At 46.4% G+C, this 17941-nt stretch overlaps 2 protein-coding genes across 8 annotated transcripts in view; both read right to left on the reverse strand.

The window, feature by feature from the left end:
• MAML1 (mastermind like transcriptional coactivator 1) overlaps window positions 1-7164 on the reverse strand; it is a 51333-nt gene extending 44169 nt beyond the window's left edge. For both annotated transcript variants that reach the window (XM_051833793.2, XM_051833792.2), the window contains exon 1: window positions 6683-7164. In XM_051833793.2, coding sequence (XP_051689753.1) covers window positions 6683-7015 — 333 coding nt within the window. In that variant the 5' untranslated portion in view covers window positions 7016-7164. The remainder of the gene's footprint in view (window positions 1-6682) is intronic.
• A 2304-nt stretch (window positions 7165-9468) lies between these two features.
• The window catches only part of CANX (calnexin), a 57710-nt gene continuing 49237 nt past the window's right edge, over window positions 9469-17941 (reverse strand). For all 6 annotated transcript variants that reach the window (XM_051833807.2, XM_070076513.1, XM_070076511.1 and 3 more), the window contains 5 exons: window positions 17532-17747; window positions 16694-16813; window positions 13917-14040; window positions 13701-13780; window positions 9469-11292 (listed from right to left, as the gene is read on the reverse strand). In XM_051833807.2, the coding sequence (XP_051689767.1) occupies window positions 11239-11292; window positions 13701-13780; window positions 13917-14040; window positions 16694-16813; window positions 17532-17747 (594 nt within the window). In that variant the 3' untranslated portion in view covers window positions 9469-11238. The remainder of the gene's footprint in view (window positions 11293-13700; window positions 13781-13916; window positions 14041-16693; window positions 16814-17531; window positions 17748-17941) is intronic.

The raw sequence follows: 17941 nt of genomic DNA on the forward strand, positions 1-17941 counted from the left end.
GCCCAAGGATCTTATCCTCCACAGCTTTCCCAGGCCATAGCAGAGAGCTGGATCAGAATTGGAGCAGCCAGGACACGAACTGGTGCCCATTTGGGACGCCGGCACTGCAGGCGGCAGCCTTACCTGTTACGCCACAGCGCTGGCCCCAAAAGTCAATCCTTTAAATCTTTCCAAATCCATCCAAGAGGCATCTCTTCCCCTGTATTCTCAAAGGCTTTATAGCCCTTAACTTGGCTTTGCAAAATCCCACTGATCACCTGCCCCAGCCAGGGCTCTGTGATACAAGTCCGCTACCCACAGGCTTCCAGGCTCCTAGAAACCTCAACTGAGAGCTGGAAGAAACAGACAGGTTCCTAGGTTTCCACTCTGGATAACTGGACTTGGCAAAATGCTAAGAAGAAATATAAGATTTGGTAGGAAAAGGGAGAAAATACCTTGGAATGTGGGAAATGAAAATGTGGATCTGGACTGGAGATCAGGAGACTTGTTGTAGATGAGAGATGCAACCATAATAGTGTCAGTGACACTCCCCAGAAAGAAACATTAAGACAAAGATGTGGGGCCGGCACTGTGGCGGCCAGCATCCCACATGGGTGCTGGATCAAGTCCCAGCTGCTCCACTTCTGACCCAGCTCCCTGCTAATGTGCCTGGGAAAGCAGCAGAAGATGGCCCAAGTGCTTGGGCCCCTGTACCCGCGTGAGAGACCTGGAGGAAGCTCTTGGCTTCTGATCGGCTCAGCTCCAGCTGTTGTGGACATCTTGGGAGTGAACCAGTGGATGGAAGGTCTCTCTCTCTCTCTGCATATGCTTCTCTGTATGTATGCTTCTATGTATGCCTTTCAAATAAATAAATCTTAAAAAACAAACAAAAAGATGAAAGATGTGGATGAGTACAAGGTTGCCCAGGGGACACAGATATTTAATGAAATTTTGTCAAGCTAGCGAATCAGGAATCTTCTCTTTTCACTCTCCTTTCTCACCCCCACACCCAAGCCAGCCAGACAGCAACCAAGTTCTGTCACCTCTGCCTTCAGGTGTCTAAAATTCATCTCCTCCTCCACTACCACCACTCCTAGGAGCTTGGACCACTACAAAAACTGCATCTACTCTTACCCACACTAACCGCATATATCCTCCACCTACCAACAGACTGATCTTTAAAAATGTAAGTTATGGGGTGAGCATCTGGCATAGTGGTTAAGTCCCCACTTGAGAAGCTTACATCTCATATGGGAGTTCAAGTCCTGGCTCTTCTATTTTTTTTAGTATTTATTAGAAAGGCAGAGGCAAACAGAGACAGAGAGAAGTCTTCCATTCCACTGGTTCACTTTCTAAATGGCTGCAACAGCTGGAGCTGTGCAAATCCGAAGCCAGGAGCCAGGATGTTCTTCCGGGTCTCCCACGTAGGTCCAAGGACTTGGGCTGTCTTCTACTGCTTTCCCAGGCCATAGCAGAGAGCTGGATTGGAAGTGGAGCAGCCAGGATTCGAACCAGCACCCATATGGGATGCCAGCACTACAGGCTGGAGCTTTAACTCACTGGGTCACAGCACCAGCCCCTTCCTCTGCATCTGATCCAGCTTCTTGCTAAGGCACACCCTGGAAGGCAGCAGATGATGGCTCAAGTACTTGGTTGGGTTCCTGCCACCCAAATGGGAAGCCTTGATTGAATTCTGAGTCCCAGCTTCAGCCTGACCCTGCTCTGGGTATTGCAGGTTTTTAAGGAGTGAACTAATGAATGTAAGATCTCTCTCTGCCTTCCAAATAAAATGAAAACAAACCAAAATAAAAACCTAAGTTGGATTATGTCATGTTCCTTTTTCAAATCCTGCTGCTGCTTCCTCCTTCACTCGTTCTGGTCTTGCTCACTTACCTCTCACATCAGCCACGCACTTGCCATGCTGCTCTAGACACGGCAACCTTTCTGTTCCTCACCTAAGCTCCCCATGTCTCTGCCACAGAGGCCATTCAAAGGTGGGTCTAACTGGAATGTTCTTTCCTGAGGCTTTCAGCAGACTGATGGCCTCTTGTTGTTCAGACCCTATCTTTTTCTTTGTAATAATTTATTAATATAAAGGGAACAAATTTCATATATCAGACCTTAATCTTAAGCTGCTATTGTTGATCACTTGGTATTATGTTACTTTTTTTTTTGTTACTCTTAATTTTTGCTTAGCACTTAATATTAACTTTTGAAATCACTGATCCTCTCTTGCTCTGTGAGAATAGAGTTTTAAATTTTCTTGTTCACTGTGGCATTCCTCATGCCTAGGTGCTCAAATATTTGCTGCATAAATTATTTAGGGAAAGTAGGAAGAATGAGGGAAAACAATCAAAAACCTGAACAGAAAGTGAGATGAGAGCAGAAGCTGAGAGAAGAGTCTTATGAAGCAGGAAGTCAAGAAGAATGATGACTAAGATGCCACCGCATTTAGCGACTGCATCCTTGATATCCTTTAAGGAGGCAATTCAGAACAACAAAAGAGGCAGAGAAGGCAGATTACAAAGGGCAAACAAGCAAGTGGGACGTCCAAATGGAAAGGGTAAGGACAGGAAGAACAGGGAACACTTAGAGAAGATACAAAAGAAAGGACCCTTCACTGTGCAGAGTATTTGCTCATGTCTTCAAGCTGAAGGGAGGACCCAGGGCATACGGAGATATTGAAAATGAAAAAGGAAAGACAGTATTAGGACAAGGCCCAGATGTTAAAGGAAAAAATAAGATCCTAAAGACAAACTGGTGTTCTTTTTTTTTTTTTTAAAGATTGATTTATTTATTTGAAAGTCAGAGTTACAGAGAGGCAGAGGCAGAGGCAGAGGGAGAGAGAGAAAGGTCTTCCATCCACTGGATGGCTACAATGGCCAGAGCTGTGCCGATCTGAAGCCAGGAGCCAGGAACTTCCTCTGGGTCTCCCACATGAGTGCAGGGGCTCAAGGACTTGGGTCATCTTCCACTGCTTTCCCAGGCCACAGCAGAGAGCTGGATCAGAAGTGGAGCAGCCGGTACTCGAACCAGTGCCCATATGGGATGCTGGTGCTGCAGATTGGGGCTTTAACCCACTGCGCCACAGTGCTAGCCCCTGGTGTTCTTTTGAAGAAAACTACCCCACAATCCCATACCTGTTTTATGTTTGGAAACAGCTACTCTTGGAAATAATGTTATCTGTATTATTTTTTAAAAGATTTATTTATTTACTTGAAAGGCAGAGTTACAGAGACAGAAGGAGAGACAGAGGGGTCTTCCATCCACTGGTTCACTCCCTAAATGGCCACAACAGCCGGAGTTGGTCCAGGCTGAAGCCAGAAGCCAGGAGCTTTCTCTGGGTCTCCCACACAGGTTCAGGGGCCCAAGCACTCAGGCCATCCTCCGCTGCTTTCCCAAGTACACTAGCAGGGAGCTGGATCAGAAGTGCAGCAGCCGGAACTCGAACCAGTACCCATACAGGATGCTGGCACCACAGGCAGTGGCTTTACCTGCTACACCACAGTACCGGTCCCTGCATAATTCTTAAGAGTTTGACTTATAAAATAATTATTAAAATTTTACACATCTTTCTTAACACCTAGAAGGCATATGCTGGAGTGTTTGAAGGCAGAGAGTCAGGTGGTTCCAAGAACAAAAGTAGGTGGGGAAAGGACTGCCCATGCAAATGATACAGTAGATGAAGCTAGGTTAAGGTTTGTACTACCTGCGCCGCTTTTCAGCAAGTCTGAAATTATTTACAAACAGGCTGAGACAGAGAGAAAGAGCGTGCACCACAGTGGGATTAAGCCTCATCTTGCAAAGCTAGCATCTGAGTGCTAGTCTGAGTCCTAGCTAGTCTGCTTCTAATTCAGCTCCCTGCTAAGGCTCCTGGGAAGCAGCTGGAGATGCCCCCAAATACTTGGGTCCCTGCCACCCACATGGGAAACTGAGAGAGTTCCTGGCTCCTGGCTTGGCCCAATCCTGGCTGTTGCAGCTGTTTGGGGGATGGATTAGTAGATGGAAGATTCTCTCTCTGTTGCTCTGCTTTTCAAATAAATAAATCTTAAAAGAGAGGGAAAGAGAAATTTCACACATCTCAAGTTAAGTTGGGAAGGCAACTCCGGTGATGAAAGGTTGGCATACAACTGTCACATTTCTTCTCAAAGAATCACAAACACACAACTTCCTCTCTGCTCAGCAGCTACAGTGTAACAGTGGGCTAGGGACAGGGAATGAACCTGAAGAGTATTTTACTACAGAAAGAAAATGGTCAAGCTACTGTAAAAGACTGTTTTACTAACAGAGTGAATGTTTGTATAGAGCGAGTGGATAATTCTCCACAACCCAGCACTGCTAGTAAAAACAAGTCAATCCTGTCATTAGAACCCCGCTACTTGTTTTTAAAGAGCACAGAGTATAAAGAAAACCTCCTGGGCTCATTCCCTGACAACGAGGAGAGAAAAGAGCCTGAAGCTCTGTCCCTGCTTCATCTCCAGCAGACGGTGGTCAAGACTTTGCCGCAGGGGTATCCCAAGAAGAAAGCCAGTAACCTCAAGTGAAGGTGAACACAACAGTGTGTCTGCACCCTTTTCAGGCACACAGATGGTTTGCTAATTCAGTACCTGGCTGTGACATGACTACCGCACACTTGGGAAAAACAAATCAGAACTTCCTTATGAAAGGAATATTGATTAGATCAGTCACAGAAGATAATGACGGCTGAAAGGGGAACCTTCTCTTTCCCACCTCTCTGTGCAAAGCTGTGCTCTGCAAGCTGAGACCCTACTTGGTAAAGGACTCTCCCTGGCTCTGAACTGAAGGAGCCAGCAAGATGGAAAATGCCACTGTTTTCTCTGCAATAGTTACCTTCTGTTCCTACAATCCCATTCCAAGGCCAAAGAGCTCAGCTATAATCACCGGGAGCCTGCGAAGAAAAAGAGCCCTCTTCCTAGCAGAGACTCAAAACAGCAATTCCTACTCTAGGGTTTCCAACAAGGCAGTCGAGAGTCAGGGCTTACTGTGGTCACACAGTAAGCTAACACCCAAAAGGATGACCAGCAAGCCAGACATACAGTCTAACACACTCAGGATTAATCTCTCCTCAAACGGCACACACCTAGGTTCCCTTCAGGAATCCACGACTAAAAAAAAAAATCATTTGACCCCCGCCTTCAAACAGAAGTTGAATCACTACTACTAAACTTTTAAGGGGAGGTTCAAGGCAACTGTTTGCACATAAAACTATTTTTTATGAGCTTTTATTATTTCCTTCACTACTCTTAGGGCTTTCCTTAAAACAAGAACTGTCAGTATAGGTGGGTCACTAAGTTAAGTCATTTTGCTTTTTGAGGCTAGCGGATGGGCGGCGGGATTAGGAAGTAAACCACCACCAAGTTTAAGGTGATTCACTCAACATGTGCTGGGTCACTCCCCGTATGCCTTCAGGAGCTTACAGTCTAGTTGCAAGTTGTGACCTAAATATGTGGCTATGAGCTAAAAATACATATCCCAGACCAGCTTCCGAAATGTTCTGACAAAGGAGATCCTGAATGCTGTGGGCCAGGGTGGTCAGAATCCACTTTGAAAGCAGGAAGGGGATGAGATGGGCCCGGCAGGATGGCGGGATTCTGAAAAGTGCGGACAAGAAATAGACAGCAGCTGGTCAGTGTTGGAAATACTTTCACATCCTTACTCATTTATTTCGAATTTAGCAAGACCCTTTGGGGAAATAAGAAGCCCAACAGACTCCCAGTTTACAAGAGAGCAAAGCGAGGAGGAGATGACTTGGCCAATGGATACAATAAGCAAACGAAGTGGGCTGCGAACTCAGGATTCTTTCTTCAAGCCCAGCAGCCGGGCTGGTGCTGGAGAGGAGGAGGTGCGCAAGAGCACCCAAACAGAAGCTCTGCAGGGGACACCACAGGCTGGTCAGGGCAGACTGGTCCTGAAAGACACGCCAGTTTGCCCTCTCCCCCTCCAGCAAATGAAGTCTCCAGAATTTAAAGAGGAAGGGAGAAAGAGCCTGAAGACTCGGCAGGAAGAGTGGCACCACAGTCTCCCTGAGATAATAAAGATGTGCGTTTAGAATACACTGAACACGCCGAACTGGTAACATTTGTCTTAAACTGTCAATGTCCAAGAAAACCACGAACAAAAATGCCCTTCTCTCCCTTTATGTAAATCCCTTTCAGGGAGGAAAACAGAGCAAACCTCTAACTCAGAAACTTCATTGAACACCTACTGGGAAACCAACCAATCTACCAACAACCATGTAACAGAGAGATTTAAAACAGGCCTCCTAAGTTAAAACTGGAGTTGTCAACAGTTCCGCAGGAATCTTAGGTACACAGTGAAATTTCAGGGCGGTCTAAACAACGCAAGTCAAAGAAAGATTTTTTGATTTCCCATTCAGAAGCAGTTTGGTAAACTGAAGGCCGACCGATTTCCATATTAAAGCCCTGACCCTACTTACAGCTCGGGACCTTGCAAAGCCCAAAGACTCAATCAACATCTGAAGAATAAATGCGGCCAGGCCTGCTGTGCTTCGAGTCCACACCGCACCGGCGACCTGACTGCCAGTCGGTTCCAAAATAAACCAACCCTTCAACAGCCCGGGCCTCACGCAAAGGGCGACGGTGAGGCCACAGTGCCACTTCCCGGAGATGACAACCGCCCGGCTCCCCGCCGCGTCCTCTCCCCTCCAGCCGGCCTTACTCACCGCGCCCGGGCGGCCGAGCTCCGGGCCGTCGGCGGCATCCAAGCGCGCGGCCGGGGCGGGCGCCGGGGCCGGGGCCGGGGCGGGCGCCGGGGCCGCGGCGGGCGGCTGCCGGTGCTTGCCGGCGCGCTTGGCCTTGGCCTGGATGCAGCGCTGGTGCAGGGCGAAGGTGTGCTGGCGCTCGAGCTCCAGGCGCTCGGGCGACACGGCCTCGTAGCGGGCCTCGCAGGTGCTGTGGTGGCGCCGGCACAACTCGATGCGCCGGCGGAGGCGCTCCATGACCGCGCTGTGCCGTGGCAGCGCGAACTCCGCCATGGGGCAGGTGGGCAGCACCATGAGCCGCGGGCTGCTCGGGCCGGGCCCAGGGCCCGGCCTCTCGGGGCCGGCTGGCACTGCGCGCTGCGCTCCCCGCCGCGGCCCCTGTCTGCCTCACGGCCGCGCCATGCTCCTGCGGCCTGCGGAGCGGGCTCGCGCGCAGCGGCGGACCGTCCTCCTGCCCGCTCCGCCCGACCCCAGGCCGATGCTCGCTGCCCACCTCAGGCCGCGGCCTGTCCCCGCCGCCCCGACCCCATTGTTTTCCGCGCCGCCGCCGCCGCCATCTTAAAATTGTTTTCGGGGCTCTCGGAAGAGGGCGGGCCGCTGCCGGCGACCTCGCGCGTCACGGCTGACGGACAGAGGTTCTGGCCAATGAGGGGAGGAGGAGCCGGCCGCCCGAGGGCGTGGAGACGAGCACGTAAGGGGCGAGCTGGGGCTCCCGAGTGGTATTTAAAAGGAACTCCAGCGCTCGGGGCGGGCCGGAGCGCTAGGGCGAGCCTGCGACCTGGAGGCCAAGCCGAGTGTGACTGACGGGCGTCCGTACTAGCGGTGACCAGAGGTTTCTTGAACGCCGCCCCCGAAGGCAGGCCCTTCCGGGTCCCCGGGGGAAGCGGGATAGACGCCGAGCGGCGTAGCCGGCTGCCTAGCGGCCAGCGCTTCCCCATTCCCCTCCGCCTTCCGGGATCCGGCCGAAGAGCGCTGAGCAGCCACGCTGTTCCAGTGCCGGCCGGTTTCCTCCCTCGCCCCTCGCATCCAGCCCCGGAGCGGCCCAGGAGGGAGCTGGTAGAGGGTTCATCTTGCACCGTCTCGTCACTGGGCCTGCCACCTTCCACTTATGTACAAAGTCTGAACAACTTTTCGAAGTTTGAGTTACTTCCGAAAAAAAAAAAAAAAAAAAAAAGACCGGCAGATGGGCGGAAGTGTGTGGAGTCCGACTTTCTGAGCCGGGACTGCGAGCGTAGTCTGTTGGGTAAAAGTCACTCTAAAACTGCTATAGATACCAGGAAAAGTAAAACTAAATGGTGTGGCAGAGGGTCGGGCAGGCAACGCTAGGAACACGTGAAAAGGTAAAAGAAGAGGTACCAGGAGGCTGCACTTTGAGAAACACTCAGCAGCTCATCAAAGTTTTATTTTTAAAACCCAGGAACTTGGCTTTGGCTCTGGCCCCACCCAGCCACGCCGTTGCGGCATTTGGGGAGCAGATGGGAGCCCTGTAAAAATAATAAAAAGTGAGTCTTAATTACGTTTTCATAGAAATGCATAGACAAATTCTAACTTTTTAGTGGAGGAGGGACACAAAAGCAAGAGTGCCTAGGACTAAAGAAAGCCCTATGGAGCCCCATTACCAGTCTTCAAACATGTACATTCTACACGGTGAGATTATTTAAATAGAGTAATAGTAACTTCAGAGTGCTACATTTTGTGTACTTAGGTAAGTAATCCAAAAGCCTACTAGTACATTAACTCTTGGGGGATAACTTTCAAAATTACCACTGAAATATGTAAGTATATGTGTAGTCCTAAACAAAGATTACTTTCTGACAATTTTCACAGTTCAGTGAGAGCAGAAGTTTGGTATTACAGCTTCAGTCGCTTCTTGGGACTCCTGGATCAGGAGCGCCTAGCCAGAGTCCCATGTCCTCTGCTGATGCAGCCTGGAAGGCAGCCCGGAGCCCCTGTGGCCCACCCGGGGAGGGCGCCTGGCTTTTGCTAGCTGTGGCCTGGCCCAGCCTTGGCTGCTGCAGTCATTTGGGGGAGTAAACCAGCGGTTGGAAGATATTTCTGTGTCTTGCAAATAAAATGGAAAAAAAAAGTGTCCAACGAATCCCTAAGTCTTAATGTTACCCATAAATTCCCTCCCTTTCTAGGCCATCCCTAGGAAGAGGCAAGAATATGAAAGATTGACTCAAACACATGTGGCGAGAGTTATTTCGCTGTCCCTAACAGTTTCTGCATATCAGCACATTCTCAGGTAGTGGCCCATTAAAGATGAATCCATTACTGAAACAGCTAGACATATGCACTGAAGCTTACTATGAGACAGTTCAGTCAAAAGTAGGTCACACCGGGCTTTAATTTACCACCACTCAGTAATGTGACAATCTGAAAGTTCTTTTGTGGTTAAGAAAAATCAGGGAACATAAGCTGCTGGAGAGTGGACCAGTAACCGTCAGGTAACATTCTAAATGTAAGAGCCTGTTTAAGAGCTGAAAACTGCTATCCATGATGTGTCAGATGTTCAATCAGGAGGCCATACCGTCAACAACTCAAAAAGACAATGAAACAAATGGGTTGTTTTTGTTTTGAACCAACTTTGCTAAAGAACCCTGGGAAGACAACAAATACTTTTTTTCACATCTCAGCTAGAAGAATGCAAGCAATGAAATGCAACGTAAGAGGAAAGTGAAGAACACAATTTCTGGAAATGCAATGATTTCACCAGTTTGCTTCAAGGAGAAACCTGCAGACAATACTTCAAGTCTTGCTAAGTAACTGTTTATTTGCACTCAATACATTTGGGAAAGTTTGCTACATAGCTAAGGTCACTGTGACCACAAAACAACAGATGAAAAGGATAAAGCACTGAACAGCAAGAAAAATGCATCCCACCCTCAGAGAATTTAAGTGAACCAGTTAAAAAAAAAAAAGAATATAAATGATACAACCTTCATCTTTTACAAATATACTTCCTCCCCCAAACCTCCCCAATATAAACACTGTGGCATGTTTATATATTCAGTGCAAGAAGCAGTTTCATCCATACATTTGAAATGCTCTGAAGAAAGACAAAAACTAAAATCCCATCTAATTCTGAATACATTTCAGTGTGGTGTGATAATTACTGCAGTGATGGGGGAGAGGCTTGGATAGCACCCATCCACATTCTACATGAAAACACAAACCTAAAATCACTTTAAAAAAATTCTACAAGCCACATTAAAAAAAATTAACAGGACTGCTTTATTATGTAAATTTAAGATCCAACTGTTACAGGAATTGCAAATGAAGACTTAAAATATTTAGCAGCTACAAAATCTGATAATTCATGCTATATGTCACTCCTCCCATAAATACTTTTATCCTGTGTTCAATTATAGTCAATTCTGAATTGGCTCACCTCTGGATCAGACTTCTAAAGTCTTTCCACAAAGTAAAAGAAATGGAAAATATGTATTCTATCCTGTACTTTGACCCTGGAAAGGTGTGGGTCTGCTTTAAAAAAAAAAAAATACACGTAATCACAATAAAGCTTAACACTATGCAGAGCTTATAATCATTTTCAGCAACGGACTGGAAGCTGCGCTGTGAAGAAAATGCATAGCAGAGGAGAAAGCTGGGAATCTGGGGAAATAGGCAAGGAAAACAGTGTCAACACAGTGAAGAGTGATGAGAACATCTACTCCGGAGCTCACATGTCCTGATGCATCTGCTCCAGACAGGAGCCTAGAACACCCCTGTGTGTGAAGGACAAATGCTCAAAATGCCCAAGGCACTAAGCCACCTCCTCCACCCACTGCTGTCCAGGAACCGAGCAGTCCCAAGGGTAACACACACACACACACACACTTCATGGTCTCACCAACATCAAGTGAAAAGATTTTTTTTCTTTTTATATGTCTATTTTTAATACAACTTAAACGGAACCTTTATATAAATTTGGGCTTCCATCCAATCCCTCTCCTCAATTTCCTTAGGAGGAACTGAGCAATGGAAGCAAGCAAAACAAGATTATAACCACAGATGGCTGCACTCTGACATGATCATCAATCCTGAGGGACAGAGACACTTGAATGTTTTAATACCAAACTTAAAAAAAAGTTATAAAAACTGCAATTCACCCCCCTAGCATTCTAATGTTGGTGTTATTTCTGCATTGACAGATTAATATATTAAATTAAGCCAAAGTTTTAAAGACTGGCAAAGTTCTATCATTCTATTTTAAAAAACAAAGATGTTTAAAAACAAAAACAAAAATACAAGTTAGTTGCTTCATGTTACATCTCACAACCATTATGTTCAATGTTTTCTTTTCTACAGAAACAGGGTCCTTTGTGTCACAACTGCAATTATTTACTGCTAGATGTTTAAAATCACACGGACTAGTGTTCAACTGGGACCTGTTGATGGTGACGTCTTGAGGTTTTCTGAGTGTCAACCTAAGGTGTGCTGGGTCCTCTCCTGGGACCCCACTTGCAAAGGAAGGGGAGGGAGAGGAGATCACAGATCAAGTTCTTAAGATTGTTTCACTCTCTTCGTGGCTTTCTGTTTCTTGGCGATCTGTTCAAAATTTCATCCTCCTATTGGTGGGAAAGAAAATTCATGAATTAGCACCTTAAAAAAAAATTCCATAGATTTTCAAGATCAAGACTGAGGGTAACTCATTTGAGAGAAAAACTACAGAATAATTAAGGAAATGTACCAAAACCAATGGCTGTCTCAAAGGTGGTATTCTAATTTAGTCATTCATTTTCCAAAAACATATTTTTATCAATCTAACCCATATTCTTCTAAAAAGGAAACTGCTTTATTATACAATCTACCAGGCCTGTGAACATCTTAGCCACATTGAGAAGAAAACTGAAGACCATTCCAACAGAAAAATTCAGTTTTTTTTCTCCTATCACAAATCTTAAGATTGTAAAATATCCCATGAAAATTCTGCCTTTACTTACACATATTACATCATTTTTTTTTTTTATGTGAGGCTGTTTGGGGGATATAAAAGAATGTGAGACACAGTCCTTGCATTCAATACCTGCATTTTAGTTAAGGTATAACATATCCACTGAAAATACGAAGAGTCCTTGAAGTTCATGGGAAAATGGGGATGGGGGTGGGAGGACAAATGTTTGAACAGAGCACGTAAGTGCCTCTTAAGATGTTGGCATCACATACATATCCAAATGCCTCAGCTTCCCATCCAAGAGTTCTAGGCTCTAGCCTGGCCCAGTCCTGCCTGTTGTGGACGTCTGAGGAATGAAGTAGTAGGTAGAAATCTTTCAAATAAAATGAAAATAAATAGAAACTAGTGAAAGGTACTTTAGTGCAAAAAAATTTTTAAATCTAGGTTTTTTTTCCAGAATATACTTTCGCAAGCTTTCTGAACACTCCTTGTATAAATAAGATACAAATATCATTGACTTTTATCAGTGGGAAGGCAGAGTTGTGGTAACAGGAAGTGGAACCTTAGGAGAGCTTCAGTCTTAGAAGGAAGAGACGCAGACTTGCTGGAAAAGGGACAGATGCCAGCAAAGGCGTGGGAGTGGACATAGATGCTTTCCTTCCTCTCACACCCACAGAGCCAACCTACCTCAAAACCTCCTCTCCTACCATCGTGCTCTAATGGAGACCCCTGCACAGCCCTCTCACAGGCTGTTTACTCTGCCTGGAATGTTCTCCTGATGCCATCCTCAAGAAAAATTCTTAATCCCTTTTCCAAGTCTTCACTCAAATGTCATCTTTCCAACAAGGTCTTTAATACTGCAACCCCATCAACAACAATCTGTTTTGTTTTCTAACATACTGTGTCCCTATAAAGGCTATTACATGTTGTCTTTCTGGCCTGCTGTCTAGAATTGAAGCCACCAGAGGCAAGGCATCTTTGCCTATCTTGCTCACTGATAATGCCTGGTGCATGATGGGCACTCAACAAGTATTTATTAAATGAATGACTTACTGCATGGACAATAGGAACATTTACTAGGCAAGGGGACAGCGAGGAATATGAGACAGACATGATAAATAATAACCTGAGGTCTGAGTTTTTTTTTTTGTTTTGTTTTGTTTTGTTTTTTTCCTGACAGGCAGAGTGGACAGTGAGAGAGAGGCAGAGAGAAAGGTCTTCCTCTTCCATTGGTTCACCCCCCAATGGCCGCTGTGGCTGGCGCACCGCGCTGATCCGAAAGCAGGAGCCAGGTGCTTCTCCTGGTCTCCCATGCGGGTGCAGGGCCCAAGCACTTGGGCCATCCTCCACTGCACTCCCGGGCCACAGCAGAGAGCTGGACTGGAAGAGGATCAACCAGGACAGCACCCCGACTGGGACTAGAACCCAGTGTGCCAGCGCCGCAGGCGGAGGATTAGCCTATTGAGCCTCGGCGCCGGCCCTGAAGTTTCAATCTTAGCATTTTATTACATTTCTTTCTAGAACTTTCCACTTATCCCAGAAAACCATTTTCAGCATAGAAAAATACTTGAGATTATGATGTAGCTTAAAGTTAGCAAATAGGGGACTGTGCTGTGGGTTAAGGAGCCACCTGTGATGCTGGCATCCCATGAGGGCCAGTTCGAGTCCCAGCTGCTCCACTTTTGATCTAGCTCCCTGCTAATGTGCCTGGGAAAGCAGTGGAAAATGGCCCAACTGCTTGGATCCCTGCCACCCACGTGGGAGACCAGTTGGAGTTCTAGGCTCTTGGCTTGACCCATCTCCAGGCATTGCAGCCATCTGGGGAGGGAACCAGCAGATGAAATCTCCTCTCTCTTCCTCCTTGCTCTATAACACTGCCTTTCAAATATAATCAATAAATTTTTTTAATTAGCAAATAAAAATGTTGACCTGTATCACTAAGAATCCCACTTTAACAAAATTGGCTCTAATAGAGTTTTTACTGTCATAGGCATTGTATACTATCCCATGAATATATTCTCTTTACTTAAATGTACCTTCAATTTACTGCTTGAAATATAAAAGAATTGCCCGTTGCTTTACCTCTGCTTTAGGTTTCCTATCTTCCTCCTCTTGGCTGACAGTCCCACCATCTTCTTCAGCATCACTCTTTTGTTTCTCCTCTAAAACAGAAGTTAAAGTCAAACACGTGAGCAAAACTTTCCATTTGTTTCAGCATCATTACACAACTCTAGGTCTAAAACAAGCCATTGTTTTAGGGTGTTGGCTTAAGCAGCATTTCAGGGGTCTACTTCTTACCAAGCTTCTCTTCTGCCTCCTCCTCTTCATCTCCCTTGTCCTTCTCCTCCTCCTTCTCTTCTTCCTCCTTCACATCTGGTTGAGGAGCATCAGTCTTTTTGTACTCCATAGCATTGGACTGTTTCTGAAACATTACCCAAAGTGCAATGGTTTCTATCATGTTTTCATTACTACATCACCATCGCATCATTGAATACCTACAGGCAAAGTGCTGAAGCATAGTGGATAAAGCTGCCACCTGTGGCCAACAGCATCCCATATGTGTGCTGGCTGGAGTCCCAGATGCTCTACTTCTGATCCAGCTCCCTGGTAATGTGCCTGGGAAAGCAGCAGATAATGGCCCAAGTGATTGGGCCCCCTGTACCCACAAGGGGGACCTGGATGGAGTTCCAGGCTCCTGGCTTTAGCCTGGCCCAGCCCTGGCTGCTGCAGCCATTTGGGGAATGAACCAGTGGGTTGAAGATCTCTCTGTGTAACTCTGCCTTTCAAATAAACAAATAATAATAAAAAAAAGAAAGATGGGCATGCACGCATGTGTGTATATGGTTCAAGGTGGAGGAATACAAAGAATGACAGGTCTACGTAGCTACACTAAGGCGTGGGTACAGGGCATTGGGGCTAAGGCTAGTGCCAAGGGTAGATTATAAACCTCATTTAGAAGCAGGAAGCCCAAAGATGATTTTCTCTATATGATTGCATGAAACAAGAGCTAGCCAACAGAAACAGAAAGGCTGGTACCTTCACATGCACTGTTTGGGGAGGGCGGGACTGGTGAGGTAGGAAAGGCCAATGAAAAGTCAGATACTAAGTCAAGTGGTGATACTAGAAAGAAAAGCTGGGCTGCACCCAGATGTTGCTTTCACATCTAAATTATCTTTGTTTTTTTTTTAGAAAGCTGCTTCTAAATTTTACAAAGAATAAAAAGAGTGGTGCTATAGATCCGACCCTGATCTGGGCACAGTAAATAGTTTCAGAAGCCAAATGGGCTCAGTCATTACTGAGTACTACATCTTAGTCACATAATTTTTTTTAATTTACTTGAGAAGTAGAGAAGAGACAGAGAGCAAAACAGATGGAAAGCGCTCCCATCTTCTGGTTCACTCCCCAAATGACAGCAATAGCTAGAGTCAAAGCAAGAGCTATGAACTCAATCCAGGTTTCCCAGGTGGGTAGCAGGGACCCAACCCTACTACATGAGCCATCACCACTGCCTCCCAGAGTCAACATTAGCAGGAAGATGGAGTCAGAAGCCAAAAGCCAGGACTTGAAACCAGGTACCCAAATATGGAATGTGGATGTTTTAACTACTAAGCCAAATGCCTGCCCCATCTTAGTCATTTATTTATTTGAGAGGCAGAGTTACAGAAAGTGAGGGGGAGACACAGTGAAGCGTCTTCTAATCGCTGGTTCACTCCCCAAATGGCCGCCAATGGTTGCAGCTGGGCCGATCCGAAGCCAGGAGCCAGGAGCTTCTTCCAGGTCTCCCACACAGCTGCAGGGGCCCAGGCACTTGGGCCATTGGTCCGTTGCTTTCCCAGGCCATAGCAGAGAGCTGCATTGGAAGATGAGCGGCTGGGATGGATGTCGCCGCACAGGTGGAGGATTAACTTACTGTGCCATAACACTGGCCCATCATAGTCATTTTTAACATCACAAGAAGTCCTTGTAAAAGTGATTCCAAGGGGCCAGTGCTGTGGTGTAGCAGGTAAAGCCACGGCCTGCAGTGCTGGCATCCCATATGGGTGTCAGTTCGACTCCCAGCTGCTCCACTTCCAATCCAGCTCTCTGCGATGGCCTGGGAAAGCAGTGGAAGATGGCCCAAGTCCTTGGACCCTGCACCCATGTAGTAGACCCGGAAGAGGCTCCTGGCTCTGGATCGGCACAGGTCCAGCCGTTGAGGCCAATTGCGGAGTGAACCAGTGGATGGAAGACCTCTCTCTCTCTCTCTCTCTCTCTCTCTCTCTCTGCTTCTCCTTCTCTCTCTGTGTAACTTGACTTTCAAATAAATAAATAAACCTTAAATAAAAAAAGTGATTCCAAGAGGCCAGTGCTGTGGCACAGCAGGTTAAAGGCTTGGCCTGCAGAGCGGGCATCCCATATGGGCGCCAGTTCAAGTCCCAGCTGCTCCACTTCTGATACAGCTCCTTGCTAATACACCTGGGAAAGCAGCAGAAGTGAGTGCTTGGGCCCCTGAATCCATGTGGGAGACCTGGAAGAAGCTCCTGGCTTTGGATCAGCTCAGCTCTGGCCATTGTGGCCATTTGGGGAATGAATCAGTGGATGGAAGACCTTTCTCTCTCTGTCTCTACCTCTCTGTCTTACAGATAAATGAATCTTAAAAAAAAAAAAAAAAAAAGAAAAACAAACAAACAAAAACCAACTCGTGATTCCAAAACAAATTCTTTTTTTTTTTTTTTTTTTTTTTTTATTTTTGATAGGCAGAGTGGACAGAGAGAGAGAGAGACAGAGAGAGAAAGGTCTTCCTTTGCCGTTGGTTCACCCTCCAATGGCCGCCGCTGCAGCCGGCGCACCGTGCTGATCCGATGGCAGGAGCCAGGATCCAGGTGCTTTTTCCTGGTCTCCCATGGGGTGCAGGGCCCAAGCACCTGGGCCATCCTCCACTGCACTCCCTGGCCATAGCAGAGAGCTGGCCTGGAAGAGGGGCAACCGGGACAGAATCCGGCGCCCCGACCGGGACTAGAACCCGGTGTGCCGGCGCCGCAAGGTGGAGGATTAGCCTATTGAGCCACGGCGCCGGCTCCAAAACAAATTCTTACCTTTCCAGAACAGCAAAAGAGGATAACAAGGAACACGGGCAGAGCCACAGTCAGAATGTAGACCACCCAGAGCCATGGGCGCTCCTCCGCTGCCTCGATCATCTGCCCCACCACACCTGGCTGAAAAACAAAATACAGGGCTGATGCACACCAAACACAGACTGCACTGTTGTTTCCACTGTTACGGCCTACAGCTCACTCAGGCTCCACTTTTTTCAAAAGGAAATAAAGAGAAAAGCTTTGATTTTCCTGCTCCCCTTTTCAGCAGGGTGCTGTCACTTTCGTAACTACAAATGCTGGCTTGTTAATCACCTGAAGATCCAGAGCATGAAGAACTTCTTGATCTCACTATCTCTGGCTCTCTAATTCCCACTTTGGCTACATGACCACGTTTGAAAAATCTATATGTTGGGCAAGCCAAGATTCAATATTTAAGAGTACATCAAAACATACCCTAAATGGCAAACTGAGATATACACATAGACAAACTGAAAAGTGTCCTTCACATAACGGACAGAATCTAAGTCGCTACATTAGACGAATGAAATCATGTCTAAAACTGCAGCACTCACAGGCATATGACAGTGCTATAAGACGTTCACGGAAAGTGAATATTGTGTTTATTCTGATGCAGAAAACACTTTGAAATCCATTTAGTTTTGTATAAAATGCACTTTCCAATAAATTTCTGCAGTAGTCTCCTATGCTTATACTTTTAATGCTAATATTACCAAATAAGGGAAGAGATACACCCTAGAAAAGACAGCTGTTCACAAAGGAACAAGTATTTCCTTACAACAGAAATAAACGTACAGAAGACAATCCAGCAAGCACAAACCTCAGCAGCCCCATCAGCAGCTTTCTTCAGGCCCCACCCATCGTTGGCCCAGTCATCAACCACCCTCCGATCAGCAGAAATGATGAAGTTGTCAAAAAAGATGTCAGAGGTCATGGACCACAGCTCCAAACCAATAGCGCTGAAAGGAGTCATTCTGAAAGGTTCCAGATCTTCAAAGAAATCTGGATTTGGTATTTTCCTGGGTTTCCAGATTCCCTAAGGGGGACAAGGGGAATGTTTTCAAGAAAAATTGTTTCAGATAACGACCAACAATTTATAGCAAACCTGTAAGATGAATTCTGCATAATCAATAAAGATTAAATACTAACTTTGGGAAACCAATGAACAACAGGAAGAAATGATAAATGCTACTGGTGTTTCACACACTCTGTCTCTAAGATTTCTAGACT

Source organism: Oryctolagus cuniculus, chromosome 6 (assembly GCF_964237555.1).
Source record: "Oryctolagus cuniculus chromosome 6, mOryCun1.1, whole genome shotgun sequence".
Taxonomy (NCBI): Eukaryota; Metazoa; Chordata; class Mammalia; order Lagomorpha; family Leporidae; genus Oryctolagus; species Oryctolagus cuniculus.